General features: G+C 38.4%; 1 protein-coding gene across 1 annotated transcript; it reads left to right on the forward strand.

Moving 5' to 3' along the window:
• Nucleotides 1-12412: 12412 nt before the first annotated feature.
• Nucleotides 12413-24656, forward strand: LOC125806135 (voltage-dependent R-type calcium channel subunit alpha-1E-like). The gene is made up of 2 exons (XM_049486022.1): nucleotides 12413-13175; nucleotides 24550-24656. The coding sequence occupies exons 1-2, from the start codon at nucleotides 12893-12895 to the stop codon at nucleotides 24654-24656; spliced, it is 390 nt and encodes a 129-aa protein (XP_049341979.1). The 5' UTR covers nucleotides 12413-12892.
• Nucleotides 24657-25632: the final 976 nt, after the last annotated feature.

Consider the following 25632-nt stretch of genomic DNA (forward strand, 5'->3'; position numbering starts at 1 on the left):
AGGGGAAGGTGATGGAGGAGTAGAGATGGAAAAAGGGAGGCAGAGATGAAAGTTGATGGACTTAAGGAGGTGGGGATGGAGGAGAAGAAGAAGGAGGAGGTGAAAATGGATGGAGAAGTGGAAATTGAGGAGTGAAGATGGAGCAGGTGGAGAAGTAGAATTAAAGGAGTGAAAGAGGAGATAAAGTACAAGATGTAGGAAGTGGAGGAGAAGTAGAGATAGAGACGTAGAGGGAGATGAAGGAGTAGAGAAGTGAAGGCGGAGATGGAGGTGATGCAGTAGTAGATGTGGAGAAGTAGAATTGGTGGAGTGAATGAGGAGATGTTGGTGATAGAGGAGTAGAAGTAGAGAAGTGGAATTGGAGTAGTGGGGAAGGAGAAGAAGGATGAGATGTAGGAGGTGAAACAATGGAGATGGAGAAGTGAAGGGAGAGATAAAGGAGTAGAGAAGTAAGTAGTAAGGAGTAAGAAGATGGAGGTGATGGAAGAGTAGAGATGGAGTAGTGGAATTGGAGGAGTGAATGAGGAGATTTAGGAGATGGTGGTAAAAGGGAAATGGAGACATGGAGGGTGAGATGAAGGAGTAAAGAAGTGAAGAAATAGCTGAGGGTGGAAGTGACGGAGGAGAAGAGATGGAAAAGTGGAAACTGAGACGTGGAGATGGAGGAGGTGAAGATGGATAAGAAACGGAGATAGAGAAGTAGAGGGTGAGGTGAAAGAGTAAAGAAGTGAAGGAGGAGATGGAGTTGATGGACGAGTAGAGATAGAGAAGTAGAAATGGAGGGGTGAATGAGGAGCTGGAGGAGTAGAGTAATTGAGATGGAGAAGAGGAAATGGAGGAATGGAGGAGGAGATGAAGTATGAGATGTAGGTGATGGAGGAGAAATAGAGATGGTGAAGTGGAGGGTGAGATGAAGCAGGAGAGAAGTAAAGGAGGAGGTGGAGGTGATGGAGAAGTAGAGATGGAGATGGAAAAGTGGAAATTGAGAGAAAGTGGAGATGGATAAAATGAAAAATGGAGAAAAAAATGGAGATGGAGAATTGGCGGGTGAGATGAAGGAGTAGAGAAGTAAAGGAAGAGATGGAGGTGAAAGTAACAGAGGAGATGAGATGGAGAAGTGGAGGAGATGAGATGGAGAAGTGTAAACTGAGTTGTGGAGATAGACAAGTAGAGGAGGTGAAGAAGAAGGAGGTGAAGATGGATGGAGATGAGGGAGGATGAGCTGTTGCTAGGTAACAGATACGGGAGGCAGCTGGCCGGGTGATGCTGCAGTCTCGTGTTTGAGCTTTATTTAGCTTCCTTTAGCTTTATTTAGCCGCTCGGATCGGTCACTTGGAGCAGGACTGAGGAGCAGGACTGAGCAGCAGGGCTGAGGAGCAGGGCTGAGAAGCAGGACTGAGGAGCAGGGCTGAGGAGCAGGGCTGAGGAGCAGGACTGAGGAGCAGGGATGAGGAGCAGGGCTGAGGAGCAGGGATGAGGAGCAGGACTGAGGAGCAGGATTGAGGAGCAGGACTGAGGAGCAGGATTGAGGAGCCTGGATGGCAAACAGAACTCCAGCTGAGATTGTGTTTTCCAGCCTAACTTTATCTCCCTCCCCCAGATGATGCTGCAGAACCCGATACTGCGGCAAACAGAACCGCACAGAACCCACACAGAGTTCCTGCAGAGTTAAACTGTAGAGGTTTATATATTAGAAAAGTTCTGAAAGTATGGATGTGTTTGTGTGGAAGCAAAGTCTCATCAGATCAACATCAAAGAAACCTATTATACTGTATTCATTGATTTCCAGATATTACAACTCAAATATAGCAATTATAATAAAGCATTTGAGAATATTAAATAAAACAAAATATGTAAATTTGAATATATAAAGTATTTATTTAGTAAATTAGTGTTTATTAAGTCAAGAATTTATTGAAAGACAATAAGCAATGATTCCAAGAAGCAGCATAAGTTTTAATATAAGAAGTCAAAACTTAAACAGAGTAATCTAATTATTCAACAAAACAAATAATAATTTAAGAAAATAATGAGACCTTTCTAGAGAATATGTCCTTAACTTAAGATACTTTAAAATAAGACATAAGACTTTTGAAATAAATACTTAATTTTAACATATTTTTATTGTAAAATAAAAAAAAATGAATAAGACATTATTTTAGGACATTAACTATTTTTTTAATTAAATATATATATTTTTTGAAATAAGGAAACAGAAAAAAAACAGAAAAAAATGATTTTTTTTTTAGAAAATATGTTCTTAATTAATGATACTTTAAGATAAGACAGTTGTTTGAAATAAAGACTTTATTTTAACATTTATTTAACAATTTATTGTGAAATAATTATCAAAACAATTTGACAAATATTTCATTATTTGAACATAGCTAGTCGAAATGTGTTGATATGATAAAAAAAAGTTTTTTTTCCAAATTGAGTTACAATTTCAGATAAAAAAAAAACAGTTTTTAAGCTGATTCTGTGATGCTGCTGTCAGCTTTTTTAAAAACAGCTCGTTATTTCATAACAGCAGGCCAAAATATCAGAAACGCAGAAGATAAAGAGAATGTTCTGATTGGAGAACGGGGTTCTGTAGGTTTGGTCTGATGGATACTGGATGCGTCCTGCTGTGTTTTTGCTTTTGCCGCATTATAGTCCTTATATAACACCTAAAACCAGTAATTCTGTGTCTTCTTACTGGTGGATTGACAGTGGCACATTATTTGCGCTAGTATTGCATAACTGAGTGTGTGTGTGTGTGTGTGTGTGAACTGATCTGTTAACAGAATGTTTGCTGTATACATGTGTAAATAATGACCTGAATATAAATTGAAATCTCCTGTAGCTATAGAATATTCATAAATATGATTATTTAAATAAACCCGAGTACATACAGTAATTCAGAAATTCCTCATTGGTTAAAATCAGTAAAATCAGTGAAATTAGTAAGATCTGCAGCATCTTGTTTCTTGGTTTGGTATAAATTTGTAAAAAAATATGATTATTAATTTAGCAAAGTCATCAATTAATGTTTACTCACAGTACCCGTGTTCTACTGCTGGTGTTCTAGTGGTTTTCTAGTGTTAGTGTTCTATTGTTACTGTCCTAGTAATTGTGTTCTGTGTTCTGTTGTAAATGTTGTAGTGTTCTAGTGATGGTGTTCTATTGTTATTGTTCTAGTGTTCTAGTGATGGTGTTCTATTAATGTTTCAGTGTTGGTGTTCTGTTGTTATTGTTCTAGTGCTCTAGTGATGGTGTTCTATTAATGTTTCAGTGTTGGTGTTCTGTTGTTATTGTTCTAGTGCTCTAGTGATGGTGTTCTATTAATGTTTCAGTGTTGGTGTTCTGTTGTTATTGTTCTATTGTACTGTTAGTGTTGTAGTGTTTTGGTAGTGGTGTTCTATTGTTAGTGTTCTAGTGTTTTACTGTTGATGTTCTGTTGTTATTGTTCTAGTGGTGGTGTTCTATTGTTATTGTTCTAGTGTTCTAGTGATGGTGTTCTATTGTTATTGTTCTAGTGGTGGTGTTCTATTGTTATTGTTCTAGTGTTCTATTGTTATTGTTCTAGTGTTCTAGTGGTGGTGTTCTATTGTTAATTTTCCAGTGTTAGTGTTCTATTGTTATTGTTCTAGTGATTGTTTTCTGTTGTTATTGTTCTAGTGTTCTAGTGATGGTGTTCTATTGTAGTGTTAGTGTTCTAATGTTTTAATGTTAGTATTCAATTGTTATTGTTCTAGTGTTCTAGTGATGGTGTTCTATTGTTATTGTTCTAGTGATGGTGTTCTGTTGTAGTGTTAGTGTTCTAATATTTTAATGTTAGTATTCAATTGTTATTGTTCTAGTGATGGTGTTCTATTGTTAATGTTCCAGTGTTAGTGTTCTATTGTTATTGTTCTAATGGTGGTGTTCTGTTGTTTATGTTCTAGTGTTCCAGTGATGGTGTTTTATTGTAGTGTTAGTGTAGTGTAGTCTATTGTAGTGTGATGGTGTTCTATTGTTGATGTTCCAGTGTTAGTGTTCTATTGTTATTGTTCTAGTGGTGGTGTTCTGTTTTTATTGTTGTAGTGTTCTAGTGTTGGCTTTCTATTGTTAATGTTCTAGTGTTTTAGTGTTGGTGTTCTATTGTTATTGTTCAAGTGGCGGTGTTCTGTTGTTATTGTTCTAGTGTTCTAGTGTTGGTGTTCTATTGTAGTGTTAGCCTGTTAGCAGCAGCTGCCAGCAGACACTATTAGCACACGGCCCTGAGCTCCACTCACTGCTGTTCACTAACTCTGTGCAGATGTTTCTCCCACTTAGGGGTCAATTAACTGTGCTGTGCTTCAGGCTGACTCCATATGCAGCGTTTCAGACTAAAATTAATGTACCTTACAGCAACTTGTTCTCTGTTATAACTGTTTTATTTAGCAAATAATTTACATATCACACATTTGAACTCACAAAGCACACTGTTTCCTATCAGTGTTACACACTGTAACACTGATCACTGTAATACATCTATGCTCAGTTTTAAGACCTGGATTAAGTCTGGGTGTAAAAAAAAAGAAAAATGATGATTTTCTTGAATTTTACCAAATTGAAAACCTCTGGAATATAATCAAGAGGAAGATGGATGATCACAAGCCATCAAACCAAACTGAATTGCTTGAAAGTTACACCAGGAGTGGTATAAAGTTATCCAAAAGCAGTGTGTAAGACTGGTGGAGGAGATCATGCCAAGATGCATGAAAACTGTGATTAAAAACCAGGGTTATTCCACCAAATATTGCTGTCTAAACTCTTAAATTTGAATAAATATGCGCTTGTTTTCTTTACATTATTTGAGGTCTGAAAGAAGGTATGTAGGTAATTTTACTTTAATGGAAACAGGGGAAAATGCCACATACAGCGCCCTCCATAATTATTGGCACCCCTAGGTAAAATATGTTAAAAGCCTTAAAATAAATTACATTTTTATTGCAGAAGCATAATCTCACTCTTAAACAGTTTAGAAAAAAAACAACCTTCAACTCTAATGAATAAAAAAAAATCCTGACTTAATGATTCATAATTAATTTATACAAATGACCTGTTCCACAATTACTAGCACCCTTAACATTTTTTTTTTAAACTAAATGTATTTGAACCATTTATGTCATTTCTACTGTAGTTTATAAAGTGGATCAAAGTATCTAGGAACCTTAAATTGGTCATTCATCACTTCCTGTTTCCCTGGGGTATAGATACAGTGTTACACAGAGGCCTATTTCTCTCACTCTTACTTTTAAACTTGGGAAAAACAATAGAACACACTATTCAAGTAAGGAAGACGTGTTTTGACCTTTATAACTCAGGCAATGGCTACTAAAAAATAGCTACTCCCCACCTGCAGATGCTCTTATTTACAGTCAGAGCAAAAGTTTAAAACATCTGGAACATCAGAGACAAACAAGCCTGGAAGAAAGACGCAAGTGTATCTTGCCACCAAGATTTATTTTTAAATGTGTGATTTTTGTCCTACACATTAAATAAATGCACTTTCTGTTCTCTTTTTGTTGCATTGTTGTCCTAAATCATTTTTTTTTAAATAAAGAATTTATTAGAAGCCAAAGAACACGTCTTAACCAGGGATGCCAATAATTATGGAGGATGCTGTACATATAAACATATACATATATTTATATGTTTATATAGAGTTACTCCAAATCTTGTTTACATGTAATTAAACAAAACTGTGTAAATGTGTGTGTAAATGTGTGTGTGTGTGTGTGTGTGTGTGTGTGTGTGTGTGTGTGTGCAGAAGTAGCTGCATGGTGACATTAGCAACGTATTAGAAATTCTGGGTTGTTCTGTCACCATGGAGACGGTGCTTAGGATGATGTGTGGTGTGTGTGAGTGTGTGTTTGTGGTCTGATTTTAATTAGACTGAACTGAATCTGAATAACACCAAAGCAGAACTGATTCACACTACTGTAGGGTGTTAAACAAACAAACACAAACAATGCTGCTGATAATAATAATAATAATAATAATAATACATACATACATATTTATTCTTTCACATTAAAGGTTTTTTATTCGTAAGTCAGTATACAGCACATCAGCAACAGTTTGTATTCAACAGGTACAAAGAGTAAATATATATTTAACATCTGGCTTAGAATTATGACATAATATCATTATATATTTATACAACCTGCTCATTCTCCTGTAGAACCCGCATTGTATATCAGTTGAGCGTGCATATGTGTGTCTCTGTGTGTGTGTCTGTGTGTGAGTGTGTGTGTGTGTGTGTGTCTGTGTGTGTGTGTGTGTGTCTGTGTGTCTGTGTGTGTGTGTGTGTGTGTGTGTGTGTGTGTGTGTTTAAAGTATGACCTCAGATTACTCAGCTGTGGAAAAACTGTGTAACCTTTCACACACACACACACACACACACACACACTTACACACATCTATCATCAGGTGTATTGAGGTTTTTATGAAAACATCCCCCCCCCCCTCTCTCTCTCTCTCTCTCTCTCTCTCTCTCTCTCACACACTCTTCCTCTATTTCTCTCTCTTCTACTCCCCTCTCTTTCTTCCCTTTTTCCTCTCTCTCTTTCTCTTTAACCCTCTTCCTCTCTTTCTCTCTCTACCCCCTTTCCTCCCCCCCCTCTCTCTCTCTCTCTCTCTCCCACTCTTCCTCTCTTTCTCTCTCTACCCCCTTTCCTCCCCCCTCTCTCTCTCTCTCTCTCTCTCCCACTCTTCCTCTCTTTCTTTCTTTCTTTTTCTCTCCACCACCTCTACTCCTCTCTCTCTCTCCACCTCTCCCTCCTCTCCTACACCTCTCCCTCTCTCTCTCTGTCCCCACCCCCTCTACTCCTCTCTCTCTTTCTTTCTCTCCTCTTCCTCTCTCTCTATCTCTCGCTTTCTCCCTCTTCCTTTATTTTCCTCCTCTCTCCTCTTCCTATCTCTCTTTTTCCCATCCTCCTCTCTTCCTGTCTCCGCCTCTCTCTCCCTCTCTCTCTCTTTCTTTCTCTCTCCACCTCCTCTTCTTTCTCTTTCTCTCTCCCCCTCTCTCTCTCTGTCTCTTTCTCCCCCCCCCCCTCTCTCTCTCTCTCTCTCTCTCTCTCTCATTAAAGTAATAGTTCAGTACAGCTGTTAGATGCAGGAGGTTAATAATAGTTATTAATCGGTCATTATAGTAGGAGGAACTGCATTCTTAATTCATCACTTAGAAACCCTTATAGTACCTCCAACAGTTTATTGATAGAACATAGTTTGGGTTCCACACAGAACCGAACATGAAGAACACTCTAGCACTTTACAAAAGGTTCACATCAACCAGCGAACCATTGCTTTTAATTTAGAACCATTAAAGAATGGTAGCTATTGGAGTTTGGTGGATAATAATGAACCAGATCAATAGTCGTTCTCTACAATAGATAATTCACCAATCACACGCTGCTTTGAGTTGTCATGGTTTTGCTCTAATCCACTGCCTTAACATTTGAAATGGTAAGTTATAATTAAAGCCAGCTTGCTCTCAGCAGAGCACAGAGTAATATATTACCTAGCTACATTTAGTAGAAGCTCAGTGCTAACCTGTTTAGGAGAAATGAGCAGATCAGCATCCGTCTTGTAGTCCTTCTGGGCTCTAAGTGTCTTCATCTATCAAACACACTGCTAATGTTTACTGGCATTTTACTCCGTCTCTACTACTTATGGAGTTTTTTTGCTGAGGCTGCAGCATGCTGTGTTTCTTTACCTCCTAGTGTGTTCCATACCTGGCAACCCAGAGTGTGGAAATAGAACTGGAGGAGAGGCAGTGGACAAAACCCCAACAGATAAAAAACAAACAAACAAAGAATTCAAAGAACTAGTGACTGAAGCTCTGCTGCATACAATTCAAATGTGAACATATTCACATAATTTTATCAGATAAAACAGAAAATGCATAATACAAACTGGTTCTTTAACAGGGTTCTCACCTGTTTCTCTCATTTTTACCCCTGCAGGGTGTGTGTGTGTGCATGTCTGTGAAAAAGGGTGTGAGACAAAGAGAGAAAGAAACTCTCAGGTTTATTTTAATCTTCTCTCTCAGGCTGGTTCTGTTGTTGGCTGGTTCCACTGTTTTATCACTTTACCACCATCTGTTCTTCTACTACAGGTAGTTCAGTTTTACAACTAAAACTGGATTAAAATTAAGGTATTTGGTGGAGAATGAAAATGGTGTTTGGTGGAGAATAAAAATGGTGTTTCTTTGAAAATTATGGGGTTTTGTAGAGAATTGTGAAATTGTGTGATAGAGATTTATGAAGGTCTGGTACAGAATGTTTTTGGATTTTGGTGTTTTTTGGTTAATAATGAAGGTTGGTGTTTGGTAAAGATGGATGCACTGTAAGCCCGGATTAGTTGAATTTACTTAAAAAAATTGAGGAAACCGGTTGCCTTAAAAAAGTTAAGGGTACTACTTTAAAATAAGACTACCTCTATAAAGAGTTTATAAATGGTTTATAATGAGTTTATTAACGGTTACTAATTATTTAATTATTTGTAAATTCCTTAAAAATCATTAATAATCTGTTATAACATATACATAGAAAGATTTAACTTTTTTTTATTTTTGGTTTACTATAAGACCGGATTGAGTTGAGTTTACTTAACTTCTTTAAGGCAGCCGGTTTGTTAATTTTTTTTTACGTAATGGGGAATTAAAACCTGAGTTAGCATGAATTAAAATATCAAGTTATTACAATTGGGAAACTTGGTTTATTTCTAAGGTAGCCCAGGGGGAATCACTACACACTGATGGTGGACACACCCAGTATGTAAATACATGTGACAGAAGCCAATAGAAAACAAGCTGCCAATGTCAACAGACTAAACTCAGTTATTATAAGTTGGTTCAAGATCTTAGTTTGAATGTACAGTATATGTGCTCACACATGTTCAACTAACTCAAAATATTTGAGTATTGTTTAGAAATATCCAATTTTATGTAAAACAGACTTAAATCATTTGAGTTCAGCGTATGGGTTTACAGTGTGGTGGTGTTTGTTTTAGAATAGTGATGTTTTGCTGATTTTTTGGTTGTGAAGGATGGCGTTTGGTTGAGAAAGATGGTGGTGTTTTGGTTAAGAATGATGGTGTTTGTAGAAAATAGTTGTTTGGAGATTGGTGGAAAACGTTGCTATTTCGTGCAGACAACAGATTGATTTTTCAGCAGAATGTTATGATATTTAGGCCACATTTGCTTCTCCACCCCCACCGGTCTGCTCCTGTTCACCTGACTGCGTTTCTCTCTGAGGACATAATGACGTTATATCATTTGTATTGATCCATAAATTAATCACATCTCAAGCTATGACCAGTCACAGAGCCGCGGGTCAGGTTTATGTGATTGATGATGAAGTCCGGGTCATGTTCAGATTATTTCTGGTTCTGGTGATTCAGTCTGAGTCCTCCTCCTGTGTAAAACTGACCCTTATGTAAGAGTGAATAGGCTAAAGATATCAGTCTAAAGCCTGGGCAGAAAGGAGAGTCGGTACAGAGTCCCTCCAACATACTCCTGAAACCAACAGACCAACAGATCTCACTCATTTTTCTCACTATAAACTGCAGTGGATTATAAGGCGCATTATGTGAGACTAGTAAGAAACAGGGGTGTCTCCATGGTGGGGGATAGGTTAACTAAGTTAAGTAAAGCTAAGCTAAGTAAACAAAACTGTAATTCTTAAAAAAGAAACACTTTCTTATAAAGTCAAACAAGTGCTGGATGTTAATCTAAACGGATTCCTCTCTTGAAAACTGTTTATTTGGCTGAGTAAAGCACTTCCGTTTATGTACAGTAAGCTTAGATTCCCAAAACAGCTCTAAGGTTGGAGCATTAGCATTAGCCACTAGCACTAGCAGTTAGTAACTAATGTAAGCCAGGGTGATATTAGGTAGTGGTTAGTCCCATGTAGCTTGTTTTAACATGTAGGCTGCTGTCTATTGTACTTGCCTTTGAAAGGCAAAAGAGTAACGGGTAATGCTAATGCTGCTCCAGCAGTTCTAGCCAGGGTTAGCAGCAGGCTCCAGGATGATGATACTCACCTCTGAATGGCAAAAGAGTTAGCGCTTAAGGCCCTGTCCCACTGCGATTGCGTCTAAATATCCACTAAAGTACGTCCAAATTTATCAGAAAACACTGCGTCCACTGAGTGAACGCGCTGCGGCCAAAATATAGACGCAGTGCGTCCAAATTACGTCCATATGGCGTCTAAATTGAAGTTGGACGCCGACTTCCAAATTTGTACGTCGACTTCCACTCTTTGGACGTCGACTTCCACTTTTTGGACGTCGACTTCCAAATATATATGGTTGTTTTTTTCTAGTGAATCATCATTTCTTCTTGAGCTACAAGAGAGAGCACATCTATTCTCTTCTACACAACCATGGACCACAGATTCCTTGCAGTGATGGTGCAGCAGCAGAACATACTCCTCCATGTGCTGGACCAGACCGGGAGGAGGAGGAGGCGGCAGCAGGAGAGGACTGTATGGGTCAGACCTTGGATTGTATGCCGCGTGGAGTTTGGACTGTATGACCGGCTGATGGTAAAGCGAAGAAAAATATTTTTATGGACGTCGACGTCCACCTGTACGTGCCGTCCAAATATCCACTAAAATACGTCCGTACTGCGTTTAAATATCCACTAAATTATGTCCATATTAGTCGCCGTCTATTCCGAAAATTTTGGGAGGTACCAAAACCACTTTTGCGTCTAAAGTGGACGGCAACGTCTAAACTACGTCCACTTGGACGGTGCCGTCCAAATATCCACTAAACTACGTCCAGATTGCGTCTAAATATCCACTAAATATCCACTAAACTGCGTCCACTGAAATTTGGACGTACTTTAGTGGATATTTAGATGCAATCGCAGTGGGACAGGGCCTTTAGTTGAGTTAGTTGGCCTAAACTGAACTGAAAATTCATACTTCACACCGGATTTTTGGGAAAATTAAATGATTTTAGCCAAAAATGTTGAGGATTTAGGGTCTGATCCTGAGTGGGAGGGGTCAGAGTCTAAGAGGGAGGAGTCTAAAGGAGTCTGAAGACTAAGGGTATGTATGTGAACATCAGCTAAGAGCTGTGGGCTCTGTCTTACACCCTACTCAAGCGTTGTGATTCTCATTGCTAAGTTACACCCCGCCAACATTCTATTTTCATTCCTTTTTTCATTGCATTGTTTAAATACCAACGATGCTTGTAAATATATCGACACCGGTGTGCGTGGTGGTTGTGAAATAAGGTGTGTTCAGGTACATTTCTGGCGTATTGCTATCTTGGAAATGACAAACACAGGTGCGCCACTGACTGAATATAACATAGACATATGTCAACAGTCAGAATGAGCTGGTCAGTTTTCTCTATTGAGAAGCGCTGGACAGGTCCAGGTAGCTCCACCCATAAAAAATAGCAATTTGCCAAAGTCAGGCAGCAAATTTAGTTTGGAAGGTCTGTCAGGAGAGCAGCTTAGGATGTTCTGCACATACCGTTGAGCTGTTATTTCCCTCGTATCATTACTAGGAGTAACCGACTGTCATATGCAATGGATTCTTATATGATCACACCAGCAGTTGACGCTTTGTGAAAAGTTATTTTCCAATGGGTTTGTAACATAAACAAATTGTCAGGTAGAAAGAAGGAAGGAGAACTGGAGAGCGGATGCAAGTGTGAGTATTTGTTGAAACTTAAAACAAACAATAATAAACAAACAAAAAAACAAAAGCTGAGACAAAAGAAACATAGAGAATATAAAATAACATGGGACCTGACTGACAGTAGACAAACAAATACACAGGGACAAAAACAGGAAATGGGAAACACCAGGGACCAGGTAACAAGGGGGCGGACCTAGAAATGGACATGGGTGGAGACATGGGATAAACACAGGGCATGTGCAGAGGAGGGTAAAAAAAAAAACACAGGGACGGACCAGTGATGCAAATACTGAATGAGAATGTGACTCAAATCAACTTTACATGAGAAGGAAAAACCTGGATGTCAATGTGAAAGTCATTTATATCAATCCTTATTTATGGTTTCTTCATCATCATCATCATCATCAGGATTCTGATGCTATATGAAAAGCAACTGTTAGAGAGTCATATATATATAAAGAAAAGTGTAAAAAAGAATAAACAGCTCTCTCTTTGACGCTCTGACGTGTTGGGGGTGGGTTGGGTCAGGTTTAAAAATATGACGTTAATTAACATATCTGTTGATCAGGTGATTGTGTGTGTGTGTGTGTGAGAGAGAGAGAGAAAAAGAGAGAGAGAGAGAGAGAGTGTGTGTGTGTGTGTGTGTGTGTATATGCATGTGTGTGAGCAGGTGGGAGTGGCTCTGAGCTGCAGCTGCAGGTTCAGTCTACAGTCATAGACACAGATACACACGAGAGAGAGAGAGAGAGAGAGACAGAAATAGAGAGATACAGAAAGAGAGAAAGAGAGAGAGAGAGAGAGAGAGAAAGAGCGAGCAGCGCTGGATTAATACACACAGGGAGAGAAAACGGCGGGAAAAGTTTGACGTGGAGTGTGTGAATGGACTGACCGGCCGTGACTGATCTGTTTTCACTTGATTCGCTGAAGCTCGCCGTGATGAGCAGTCGGGAGACTCGGCAGCTGCTCTGACGGAGTGTGTGTGTGTCTATGTGTGTGTGTGTGTGTTTAAGTGCAACAGCAGCTGGAGGCTGAACTGGGGGGGAGTGTGGATCTGCGCTCAGCTGCTTCAGATGAAGCTGTGGATCTTTTGAGTAGAGCAGCAGGTGGAAGATGGACCTGGAGCCGTTCCTGCTGGACTGAACCTGTTGGACAGTATTTTTATTTTTAGTTTTTTTTTTTTTTTTTCCTCTCAGGGCTGATCTTTTCTGCCCTCTTCTTCCTGCAGGATGGCTCGCTTCGGAGACGATGTTCCGGGGCTGCTGGTTGCCGTGGACACCGGGTCCGAGCGCAGCCGCACCCGGGAAGCGCCCGCCGTCTCCACCGGAGGGGTCTCACCCGTCTTCAAACAGACCAAAGCGCAGCGAGCGCGCACCATGGCCCTGTACAACCCCATCCCCGTCCGGCAGAACTGCTTCACCGTCAACAGGTCGCTCTTCATCTTCAGCGAGGATAACGTGGTCAGGAAGTACGCCAAGAAGATCATAGAGTGGCCATATCCTTTCCTTTTGGGTAACAGAGCGGCATGACAACTGTAGGTGCAAAAGCATGCGGACATCTGTTGCTCAAGTGTTCTTTTCAAATTGAGGATATTTGAGGTTTTAATAGAGAGCGTTTCCCCCTTTTATTATTTTACTGCACTTTATTACTCACAGCTTCTAATCTGACGCTACAGTGCATGTTGGAACATTGCATTGCTGTAAGGATGACTGCATTTGATTGCATTCTGCCCCCATTCTAGAGTGAGAGCATCTAGAGTGAGGTCAAGTTCTGATGCTCATTGTTCTCTTCCACCCCACCAACAGTCTATTTTCAACTGGTGTGTGTGGCGTATTGCTATCTTGGACATGGAAAAAAAAAACACATTTGTGCCACTAACTTAATACAACATAGACAGACCTCAACAGTCATAACGAGTAGGTCAGTTTCCTCTGCTGAGAAGCGTTGGACATGTCCAGGCAGCTGCGCCCCTGAAGTAGCAACGTGCCAAAGTCATAGCACACCCGCCTCTGAAACTCTGATTGGTTTATTATTGCATGTTATGCCCAAAACACACACCCATGATTAATAAGATAATTATTACATGCATTTTCGATGCAGTTTTGTTACGTTACGATAGCAAAGACACACTGGCATGCTCTTAATCATGTCGCACAGTGCGTGGTTTACAGCTCGCCTATGGATCACTAAAATAGGTCCCTGTGTGTCTAATCATGAGGGAAGGGATATAGTTAGCAGGGCACAACTGAGTGGGATGAGTTTGAATCTTATATCCATCTCAACCATAGGTTTCACAGGGTCTGATGTTGGATCCCGAAGCTACTGGTTGGAGCTTAATGATCATTTCATAGACACTTTTTCGCAGTTCCGCTGCTCTACAGCTTAGTTCTAGGGGGTTTACACCCCTCTAGCCCATGGTCAAATTGGGCAACGTGACCCTGAAGTTGCTTCAGGGTGTGCTTAACGAATTTAGAGTCGTTGGAGATTTTAAACTGAACTCCTGCATCAGATTTCAGTTATTAAACTATATTTCGGATATTTTTATATAGATGGATGGATGGATGAATCGATAGATTACCAGTTATTTCTCAGCAGTGCATTGGCTGTTTAGCACCATGGACAGCAACCCAAGTATGTCGCATTACTCAGTCAGAGTTTAGTTCATGATATGACACCACCATGAAACCACCAGCTTTACACAGATCAGTAGTTTCATGATCAGCAGTCAGTTTTGTTTACTGTTTTTTAGTCGTGTCAGTTCTTTACTCTGGATATTATGTGTGTATTTGAATTGTGTGTTTACATCTGAACATATGGAGAGCCACAGGAGCTGCTGATTGGTCAGTGAGGGTCAGGAAGTGACCAGAGTGTGGCGCTGTTGAGATTACAGCTGCAGAAGCTTCACTGCTGGATAGACAGAGATCTGATAGGGTGGTAGTGTTGCACAGGGTTAATGAGGTGGAGGGGGGGTATTGAGTTTTCATGAGGTTATTAGTGGCTTTCATGAGGTGAAGTTTTTTAGGGTGGGGTTTATTGAGTATTGGGGTTATTGGGGTGTTTTTTGGTAGGGGTTATTGAGTATTGGGGTGTTTTTTGGGCAGGGGTTATTGAGTGAGGTTAATGGGGTGGTGTGATTGAGGTGTTTTTTTTGGTAGAAGTTTATTGAGTATTGGGGTTATTGGGGTGATTTTTTTGGTAAGGGTTTATTGAGTATTGGGGTTATTGGGGTGTTTTTTGGTAGGGGTTATTGAGTATTAGGGTTATTGGTGTTTTTTTTGGTAGGGGTTATTGAGTATTGGGATTTTTGGGGTGATTTGTTTGGTAAGGGTTTATTGCGTATTGTGGTTATTGGGGTGTTTTTTTTGGTAGGGGTTATTGAGTAGAGTTAATGGGGTGGAGGTTTTGGTAAGGGGTTATTGAGATTAAATTATTAGGGTGGGTTTTTTGGTAAAGGTTATTGAGTAGGATTAATTGGGTGGGTTTTTTGAGGTGAAGTTATTAGGGTGGGGTTTTTGGTAGGGGTTATTGAGTAGGGTTAATTGGATGGGGTTTTTGAGGTGAAGTTATTAGGGTGGGGTTTTTGGTAGGGGTTATTGAGTAGGGTTAATTGGGTGGGGTTTTTGAGGTGAAGTTATTAGGGTGAGGTTTTTGGTACAGGTTATTGAGTAGGGTTAATGGGATGGGGTTTTTGAAAGGGGTTATTGAGTAGATTTATAAGGCTTTTGGTAGGGGTTATTAAGGTGAAGTTTTAAGGGTGGGGGTTTTGGTAAGGGGTTATTGAGTAGGGAAGTAGTGGTTATTGGGGTAGGGTTATTGAGGTGAAGTTTATAGGGTGGGGTTATTGGGGTATTTTTAGGTAGGGGTTTATTGAGTACGGATTTTGAAGTGGGGTTATTGAGGTGAAGTTTCTTGAGGTGGGGTTTTTGGTGGGGTTTATTGATTATAGTTATTGAGGAGGAGAAATTAAGAAGAGATTAAGAAGAAGTTGTGTTTTTTAGTTGTGTTTTTTTTAAAGTGAGATTATTATTAGGGATTATTGCTGAAATTTGATTTTTTTTATATTGTGTGGGCAGGCTTAATGTATTTTACTGTAGGTCTTTTATGATGGATCCAGTTTCATGTGATAGATGTGTTGAGGTGTTGCTGGAGCAGTGTTGGTGAAGGTGGAGGTGGAGGTGGAGGTGGAGGGGTGAGGAGGTACAGATGAGACAGTAAATCAGGTGTAACTCCAGAGAGAGTCTGGGTGACGTATCTTGGTGTCGGGGCTTCACTGGCACCTCGCTCTCTGTGCTGTGGGTATTTATAAAGTTGAGGATTATTAATTATAACTGGGTTCTGAGCTTTCTATTTATAGACTTAATGAGCTCATGCCGTCTAAGTGCTGATACTGGAGGCTAAAAGAATTCACCTGATTTAATTGGAGCGTTTTCTTCTCTCAGTTTGACTCCAGAAGGAATCTAGCACTATGTAGTAAACGTTAGTCCAACATATACCTCTTCCTTTTTATCTCATTTGAATTTAACTTCAATACAGTTACATCCTAATAAATTAAAATTAGCATTTTTGTGTGATTTCTTTACCAGATTTCCAATATATTTAGCAGTAGGGGCTGTTGAGTTGGGTTATTTGAGTGGGGCTGTTGGGTTTGGTTATTGGTGTGGGGAGGTTAAGTTGGGTTATTGGGGTGGGGACGTTGAGTTGGGTTATTGGAGTGGGGCTGTTTATTTGAATTATTGGGGTGCGACTGTTAAGTTTGGTTATTGGGATGGGGCTGTTGAGCTGGGTAACGGAGTGGTGCTGTTAAGTTGGTTAATAGGGGTTAGGGTGGTTGAGTAAGGTTATTGGGATGAATCTGTTGAGTTGGGTTATTGGGTTGAGGTTGTTGAGTTGGGTTATTAGGTGTGGCTGTTGGGTTAGGTTGCGTTATTGGTGTGGGGCTGTTGGCTATGGTTATTGGGGTGGGAGTGTTAAGTGTGGTTATTGTGGTGGGGCTGTTAAGATGAATTTTTGGAGTGGGGCTGATGAGTAAGATTATTGGGATAGGGGTGTTGAGTTGGGTTATTGGGGTAGGGCTGTTGAGTTGAATTATTGATTGGAGCTGTTTAGTTGTGCCATTGGGGTAGGGGCTGTTGAGTTGGGTTGGGTTATTGGTGTGGGGATGTTAAGATGGATTATTGGGGTGAAGCTGTTGAGTTGGGTTATTAGTTGGGGCTGTTGAGTTGGGTTGGGTTATTGGTGTGGGGATGTTAAAATGGATTATTGGGGTGAAGCTGTTGAGTTGGGTTATTAGTTGGGGCTGTTGAGTTGGGTTATTAGTTGGGACTGTTAAGTTGGGCTATTGGGATAGGGGCTGTTGAGTTATCGGTGTGCGTCTGTTATTGGTGTGGGGCTGTTGAGAAGAGTTATACTTTTGGGGCTGTTAAGGGTTATCATTTTGGGGCTATTGAGTTGGGCTATTGGGGTAGGGGCTGTTGAGTTATTGGCTGTTATTGGTGTGGGGCTGTTAAGAAGAGTTACTGTTTTGGGGCTGTTGGGTAGGTTTGTAGGGGTGGGGCTGTTGAGTAGAGTTATTGGAGTAGGAGTAAGGTTATTTGGGATGATATAATTGACTGTATACTTTACTTACACTATAAAATGCAGCATTAGCACTGCCTCTGTTCTTTCCTCTTTTTTGATTGGATGCTCTTTATGCAGTTGAGTGAATCTATTGATGTCTGGGTTGTGGATCTTACACTGTATTATATGCTTTAGTTAGGAAGCTAAAGCTAAGTGAGGTTTTCCCATCTGAAGATGATGGTGTGGATTAAATTAGATTAGACTGAATTAGATTAGGTTGGGATGGGTGATGTGATCTATCAGGGTGGAGGTTTTTGTTATTGTTGTCATTTCTGTTCTAAACGTGCAAAGGCTCAGGCATGCTAACAGTGCTAACGGTGCTAACAGTGCTGTAATGAATGATCTGGCATCACACCAAAAGCAAACACTCCCCAATCTGTTCCTGAGAGGCGTGAGGAGAACCGGCCTGCTGTGATTCAGTAAAATCTGTTCACTGTCTGTTAGAGTCATCAGCCAGCTCATCAAACACATCTTCTTCAGTAAACACAAATATTTAGAACCTCTAAATATTCATACACTGTATAGACAAGAGGATTGGACTGTTTATTTACTGTTTCTTCTGAAATCAGGAGTTTTAAAAAGAGTTTATCTGGCTTTTGGTATAGTAACTGTCTCTACTGTCCAGGACATTTGATTGTATTCAACTACGAGAGTCTTCAGCTTGGATCATTGATGGTACTTAGTTTTGGTACTTTTGAACTATTGCTGCAGTCACATGAAAAGGTTTGGGCACCCCTATTAATCTTAATCATTTTTAGTTCTAAATATTTGGGTGTTTGCAACAGCCATTTCAGTTTGATATATCTAATAACTGATGGACACAGTAATATTTCAGGATTGAAATGAGGTTTATTGTACTAACAGAAAATGTGCAATATGCATTAAACCAAAATTTGACTGGTGCAAAAGTATGGGCACCCTTATCATTTTATTGATTTGAATACTCCTAACTACTTTTTACTGACTTACTGAAGCCCATAATTGGTTTGGTAACCTCATTGAGCTTTGAGCTTCATAGCCAGGTGTATCCAATCATGAGAAAAGGTATTTAAGGTGGACAATTGCAAGTTGTGGCATCATGAGCTCATCAAAACAACTCTCAAATGATCTAAAAACAAAGATTGTTCAACATAGTTGTTCAGGGGAAGGATACAAAAAGTTGTCTCAGAGATTTAACCTGTCAGTTTCCACTGTGAGGAACATAGTAAGGAAATGGAAGAGCAGAGGGACAGTTCTTGTTTAGCCCAGAAGTGGCAGGCCAAGAAAAATATCAGAAAGGCAGAGAAGAAGAATGGTGAGAACAGTCAAGGACAATCCACAGACCACCCCTAAAGAGCTGCAGCATCATCTTGCTGCAGATGGTGTCACTGTGCATCGGTCAACAATACAGCGCACTTTACATAAGGAGAAGCTGTATGGGAGAGTGATGCAAAAGAAGCCATTTCTGCAAGCACGCCACAAACAGAGAGGCAAAAGAGAGGCAAAAGCACACCTCAGGCGACTCTGTTTGTGGCGTGCTTGCAGAAATGGCTTCTTATAAATATTTAGAACTAAAAATGATTAAGATTAATAGGGGTGCCCAAACTTTTTCATATGACTGTATATCTCATCTCTAACAGACTTAATTATGTGGTTTGAGACACTGTTATCTGTTTTATAGAATGTTTGCTGGCATACTAACACATATACACAGCAAAATTGACAGTTTTAAATTAACTCTAACACTGTTCTAGATAACATATGGTCCTACTCACTATGGTGTTAAAATAACTCTACTACACGACTTAAAATTTTAGAGTTAATTGAACACTGTATGGAGTCATTTATTAACTCTATGTAACTCTCATCAGTGTTAACATATTTTACCTCACAGGGTAAAACAACTCTAAAATTAATTTTTATTTATTTTGCTATATTTTCTGAATTTCACCCAAAACTATAAACCATAGTATCTATAAAACATTATAAAATGTGAGCTAAACCACAGAATAAATTACCTTTTGGGTAACACTTTACTTGGATGATTCATTCGATGGTGCTTAACCCTTGTGTGGTGTTCGGGTCTGTGGGACCCGTTTTCATTTTTCATCAAATGATACTAAAAAAATATTTTTTCTAACTCAAACTCATTGGCATTGGCTCATTTTTTGTAAAAACTTATATATCAAAACACATTTTCGATAAACACACACTGTACACCCCCCACCCCACCTACACATTTATATTACATACAGTATGTTTGGCCAAGGGCTAATAAACATTGCTTCATTTGTAAATTTGAAACTAAACAAATTTTCTACTCATATCTTGAGTTTAATTCATTTTCTTTTACATTTTATTAAAAAACTAATTAAAAAAAGAGTAGCACTTTTTGAAAGAAATGTAACATAAGAAAGGTAAAGGGCAAATATTAACCATGTAAGCTGTTTATATTGCTTGCAATTTAGGTGAAGCGAGCATGTGTAAAGCATTTTAATGTAAAATTGCTTAATTTCGCTGAATTAAATAAAAGTAACAAAGTAAACGAGTAACAAAAATATGAACACCACACAAGGGTTAAATGACATTCAACTAACATTCAACTGCATGTCTATTAAATGCAACTGAACTGAAAGGTAAAAGTTAATGATTCTATATTGAATGTAACCCTAAATCCAACTCTAACCCAAACTCTAATCTTAACATTTTAGCATTAAGTTTAGAGTTAGAGTTAAAGTTAAGGTTAGTGTTAGGTGTAGGGTTAGAATTTAGGGTTGAGTTAGGGTTAGGGTTAGGTATAGGGTTATGCAGAGGTGGAAAGTAATGAATTACATTTACTCAGGATACTGTAATTGAGTAGATTTTATGAGTAATTTGTAATTTTTAAAGTAGTTTTGAAAATAGGTCATTTTACTTTTACTCAAGGACATTTAGATACAAGTAATTTACTTTGCTACATTGGAAAACTTCCAATTACTGAGTAAAAAAATCAAATGCTGGGAAAAAAAACGAACAATTGTCTGAATTAAAAAAAATAATAATAAAAAAATTGCCACGGATGCTCGTGCGTGGAATAACGAGGCAATAACGTCCTCATGCAATGCAAAATCAGCTTTTAAAACTTTTTAAAACACATCAAACCTGAAAAAGCATGTGGTGTATGATCTTTTATCATTAAACAGTCTGCTTAAATGTAAAAAAAAAACATGTAAATAGCAGTTAAAGCATAGCAATGGCAAGTTAAAAATAATAATGAACTGTAAAACTATAAAAATACAGTTTATAGTCACGTATATGACCATAACTTTTTAACAGTAAAGAAAAAAAGGGATTATTGAAACCTATGCTACTTGTTCTTAAAAAAAAATACTGCCTGAAAGGTCCAAATTATTATGTGGAATAATAGTTCATCAAAAACTATTTAATTTATGATTTTTAAATTATGATTATGTTTTTACTTTTTTACTCAAAGTACATTTTAAATTGAGTACTTTTTTACTTTTACTCGAGTAGATTTTTAGATGGGTACTTTTACTTTTACTTGAGTAGAATTTTAGCAAAGTAAAGGTACTTTTACTTAATTACAATTTTTCAGTACTTTTTCCACCTCTGGGGTTATGTTCTATTTTGAATCATTTCCATTCAACATATATATATATATATATATATATATAGTTGAGTAGCAGTTAATAGACATTCAGTTTAATGTTAATTGAATGTCAGTTGAGCATCAATGAGGCCGTCAAATGGACCATCCAAGTAATGATCCATTACACACACACTTATCAACTGAGGGTTGTTAGAAAAACTTCTCCAGAGAATTAAAACATGTTTACACTGTGATTTTAACCCTGTGCATTTTGGTTAAATCCTGAACATGATCTGATGACGGCTGAATCGACTGTATTCAGGCTAATGCTGTTAAAACTGGTTAAACTAGGCTGTTGCTTTAATGAAGCTGCAGTTGGGCAGCAGCTGTTCCCCCTCTGATCCCCACTGGGGTGGTAAGGGAAGTTCCCACTGAGATTATAATCAATAATTGATCCGTTAGTCTCCAGAGAGGAGGAGCTTTAGTGTTTTTCTGCAGAAAGGAGCCCACTTAAAGATTCTGCGCTCTGGTGTTTCTTCAGCACAGATAATGGCTTCACTCTGCACATTATTCTCACAAAATATACACTATACTATACGTGTCATTTATATGATTGTGGAATGCAGACTTTTTTAATAAAGTAAGTCAGTTTTACACCAACCAAAGACGGACGCACAAATCATTAGTTGGACACACAGAAAGGGGGAAAATATCTGTTTCTCAACTGCGCTGAAATTAATAGAATAGTTATTAATAGAAACATCACTATCTGACACGCTCGTCACACTAGAGGGTTAATGATCATCACTGACTCGCTTTTAGGTGATATTTAATGTGAATTTGAGATGAATTTAAGATCAATTGAATCAAGGTGAATTTAGGGTGAATATTAGGTGGATTTAAAGTGAATTTCAGATGAATTTAAGGTGAACTAAAGGTGAATTTACAATTAATTTAAGGTAAATTTAAGGGGGGGGGGTTAAAGTGCATTTAAGGTGAATTTAAGGAAAATTTAAGTTTTTAGTATAGTTGAAGATGAATTTGGGGTGAATTAAAGGTCTATTTAAGGTGTACTTAAGGCAGATTTAAGGCTGATTTAAGGTGACTTTCAGGTGAATTTATGGCAAATGTGAAGTGGTTTCCTAAGTGTCCATTGGTCAGTTTTACACCAATTGTAGACGGACACACAAATCCACCAGTTAGACACGAGGAAAGGGAGAAGATCCGTTTCTCAACTGCGCCAACATTAATAGAGTCACACTACAGTCACCTGTACAGATACAGGGTTAATTATCATCACTGGCATGCTTTAAGAATGGATGATTATTAAAATGTGGATATATTTGGAATTTAATGTGAATTTGAGGTGATTTTAAAAACAATTGAAGGTAAATTTAGGGGGACTATTAGGTGAATTAAAGGTGAAATTTAGATAAGTTTAAGGTATACTAAAAGTAAATTTAAGGTGAAGTTAAGGAGGATTTAAAGTGGATTTAAGGTGAATTTAAGGAAAATTCATGACAAATTTTAGGTGAATTTTAGATGAATTGTTGATGACTAGGGTGAATTAAAGGTGTATTTAAGGTGGACTTAAGGTAGATTTAAGGCTGATTTAAGATGAATTTAAAGCAAATGTTTGTGATTTCCTAAGTGTCCATTGGTCAGTTTTACACCAAACGTAGACGGACGCACAAATCCACCAGTTAGACACGAGGAAAGGGAGAAGATCCTGACATTAATAGAATAGTTATTAATAGAAACATCACAATCTGACACGCTCATCACACTAGAGGGTTAATGATCATCACTGACTCGCTTTTAGGTGATATTTAAAGTGAATTTGAGATTAATTTAAGGTGAACTGAAGGTGAATTCAAGTCGAACTTAAGGCGAATTTACGATTATTTTAAGGTAAATTTAAGGGGGGGTGTAAAGTGCATTTAAGGTGAATTTAAGGAAAATGTAAGCTTTTAGTTTAATTGAAGATGACTTTAGGGTGAATTAAAGGTGTATTTAAGGTGGACTTAAGGTAGATTTAAGGCTGATTTAAGGTGAATTTAGGGTGACTTTCAGGTGAATTTAAGGCAAATGTTTAGTGATTTCCTAAGTGTCCATTGGTCAGTTTTACCCCAAACGTAGATGAATGCAGAAATCCACCAGTTACACATGAAAAAAAGGCAGAAGATTCTCAACTGCACTGACATTAATAGAATAGATATTAATAGGAACATCACGATCTGACATGCTCATCACACTACAGGGTTAATGATCATCACTGACATGCTTTTTAGAATATCTGAGCATTTAAATGTGGATATATGTCGAATTTAATGTGAATTTGGGTCAAATTTAAGATCAGTTGAATCAAGGTAAATTTAGGGTGAATATTAGGTGAATATACAGTGGATTTAAACTGAATTTCATATGAATTTAAGTAGAAGTTAAGGTGGAATTAAGATTAATTTAAGGAAAATTTAAGGAAAATTTCTGACAAATTTTAGGTTAATTTATATGAATTGATGATGACTTTAGGGTGAATTAAAGATGCGTTTAAGGGGGACACAAGCTAGATTTAAGGTGAATTTAGGGTAAATGTAGGATTACTTTTAGTTGAATTTCAGGCAAATGTTTAGTGATTTCCTAAGTGTTCATTGGTCAGTTTTACGCCAAACAAGGTAAATTTAACATGAACTGAAGGTAATTTTAAGGCGAATTTGAATCAAGTAAAGTTATATTAGGTGAATTGAATGTGAATTGAAGGCAAATATAGGGAGACTTTAAGGTGAATTGAATGTGGAATTAGGGCAAATTTAAGGAGGTGGATTTAAGGTGAATTAAAGACAAATTGAGAGTGAATTTAAGTTAAGGTCAATTAAAGGTAAATTTAGGTCAAATATAAGGTAGATTTAAAGTGCTATTTAAATAAGTTTAAGGTGAAATGAAGGTAAATTGTTAGGTAAATTAAAGTTGAATTTGTTGTGAAGTTAAGTGAATTTAAGGTGAACAGAACGTGAATTAAAGGTGAATTTAAGGCAGATTTAAGGCAAATTATTAGTGAATTTAAGGTAAGTTTAAGGTAAATATATGGAGACTTTAGGTGAATTCAGTGTGAAATTAGGGTGAATTTAAGGAGATGAATTTAAGATAAATTTAATGGAAATTTAGGGGAAATTTAAGGTGAAGTTAAGGTGAATTTAGGGTCATTTTAAGGTGAATTTAAGGAAAATATTAGGATAATTTATGAGTTTAAGGTGAACTGAAGTGAAATAAAGGTGTATTTAAGGTGAAGTTACGTGAGTCTAGGGTGAAATGACCGTGAATTAAAGGTCAATTTAAGGCAAATTATTGGTGAATTTAAGACAAATTTAAGGTGAATTTAAAGTGGATTTAAGGTAGATTTTAGGCTTTTATTTTAAGGTGCATTTAAGGTTACTTTGTACTGTAGTAAAGGTGTATTTGTGGTGTACTTAGGGTGACTTTTATGTGAATTTAAGGCAAATGTAAGGCATGTAAATGTAAATGTAAGGTGTCTGTTCCCGACAGAGGTGCACTGGGTGGAGGCAGACAGTTTAAGCTTGATTGATTTTGCGTAAATTAGGCGCTGTGGCTTTGAGCCAGGTTCACTCATTACGAGAAGAAGCTCATTAGTGGATTTGCTGTGAAATGCTCTATTCTGGCTGTTTTTTGTCTCTCTGATCTCAGTGCTTATGTCAGAGACAGAGCCTGACCCCGCCTCGCCTCCGTCTGTGCCTCTCCTGGAGACAGATCAATCTGAGCAGGACGGTCTGCGTGAGGAATGGATGCATTAGTGCTGCAGCCGGTGGCTTTCAGTACAGATCCACCCAAAGAGAAAAACACAGGCTGAAGAGAGAGAGAGCAGATCTCAGTACTGTGATGATAAAGATCAGAGATTCTGTATAGAAGATCAACATAATTCACGCATCAGGTAAAAGCAACACTTCACAGGAAGTTTCAGTTTCATCTTCTTCAGCATCACAGAAGATATCAGAGCATTTTAGTGCCTGGGGTTATCACCTATAAAGTGTTCCAGCTTATGACTATGATTCACACTACACGTTTTTTTGCCCAGTTCTTCAGTCGCAGACAGTTTTTCAATGGAAAGTTTTTCGTCAAAAACTCAGCTTGATGGCAAATCAGGGATCTATCGGCTCTCGCCCCAGTCTTGTGGTGTGAACTACTGAAAGGCTCTTGCTGATCCGTTGCCGATTCATCATGCATGCTAAATATCTGACCCAGTGAAACACCAGACAGATAGGGGTGACGCTTGCCGAATAAAAGGTAAAGACTGGTTTATTTACAGAGCCGTAAACAGAAAAACACAGCCAGATAACAGATCGAACAGAACTCACAGTATAAACAGTAGAAGTAGTACAGGAAACAGTCCAAGATCCGAAGCCAGAGAGACAGTCCAATAATACAACAAATCCGATAAGGGCAAAGACAAAAGGCAAAATCCGTAATACAGGAAAAAGGGTCATAACAAAAGGGCAGACAGAAAATGGTTTGGAAAAACGCTCAGTACGCAACATGAGTCGACAATACCTCGCAAGGAACATAAGCTAACAGAACCCTATATATACAAAACATAGAATTACTATGAACCGGAACAACTTAGAACACAGGTGACTCTGAACGGGGGAGCGTAACGCGATTGGGTGAAGGTGAGCGGCTGACAGTGACGTCTTCACCAGTGGGTTCATGGGAAATGGAGTTCGGGAGTGTGAAAGGAGAGGCTAGAGACGTGACACCCAGTCTGCGACTGGG

This window comes from Astyanax mexicanus, chromosome 12, assembly GCF_023375975.1.
Source record: "Astyanax mexicanus isolate ESR-SI-001 chromosome 12, AstMex3_surface, whole genome shotgun sequence".
In the NCBI taxonomy this organism is placed as follows: Eukaryota; Metazoa; Chordata; class Actinopteri; order Characiformes; family Acestrorhamphidae; genus Astyanax; species Astyanax mexicanus.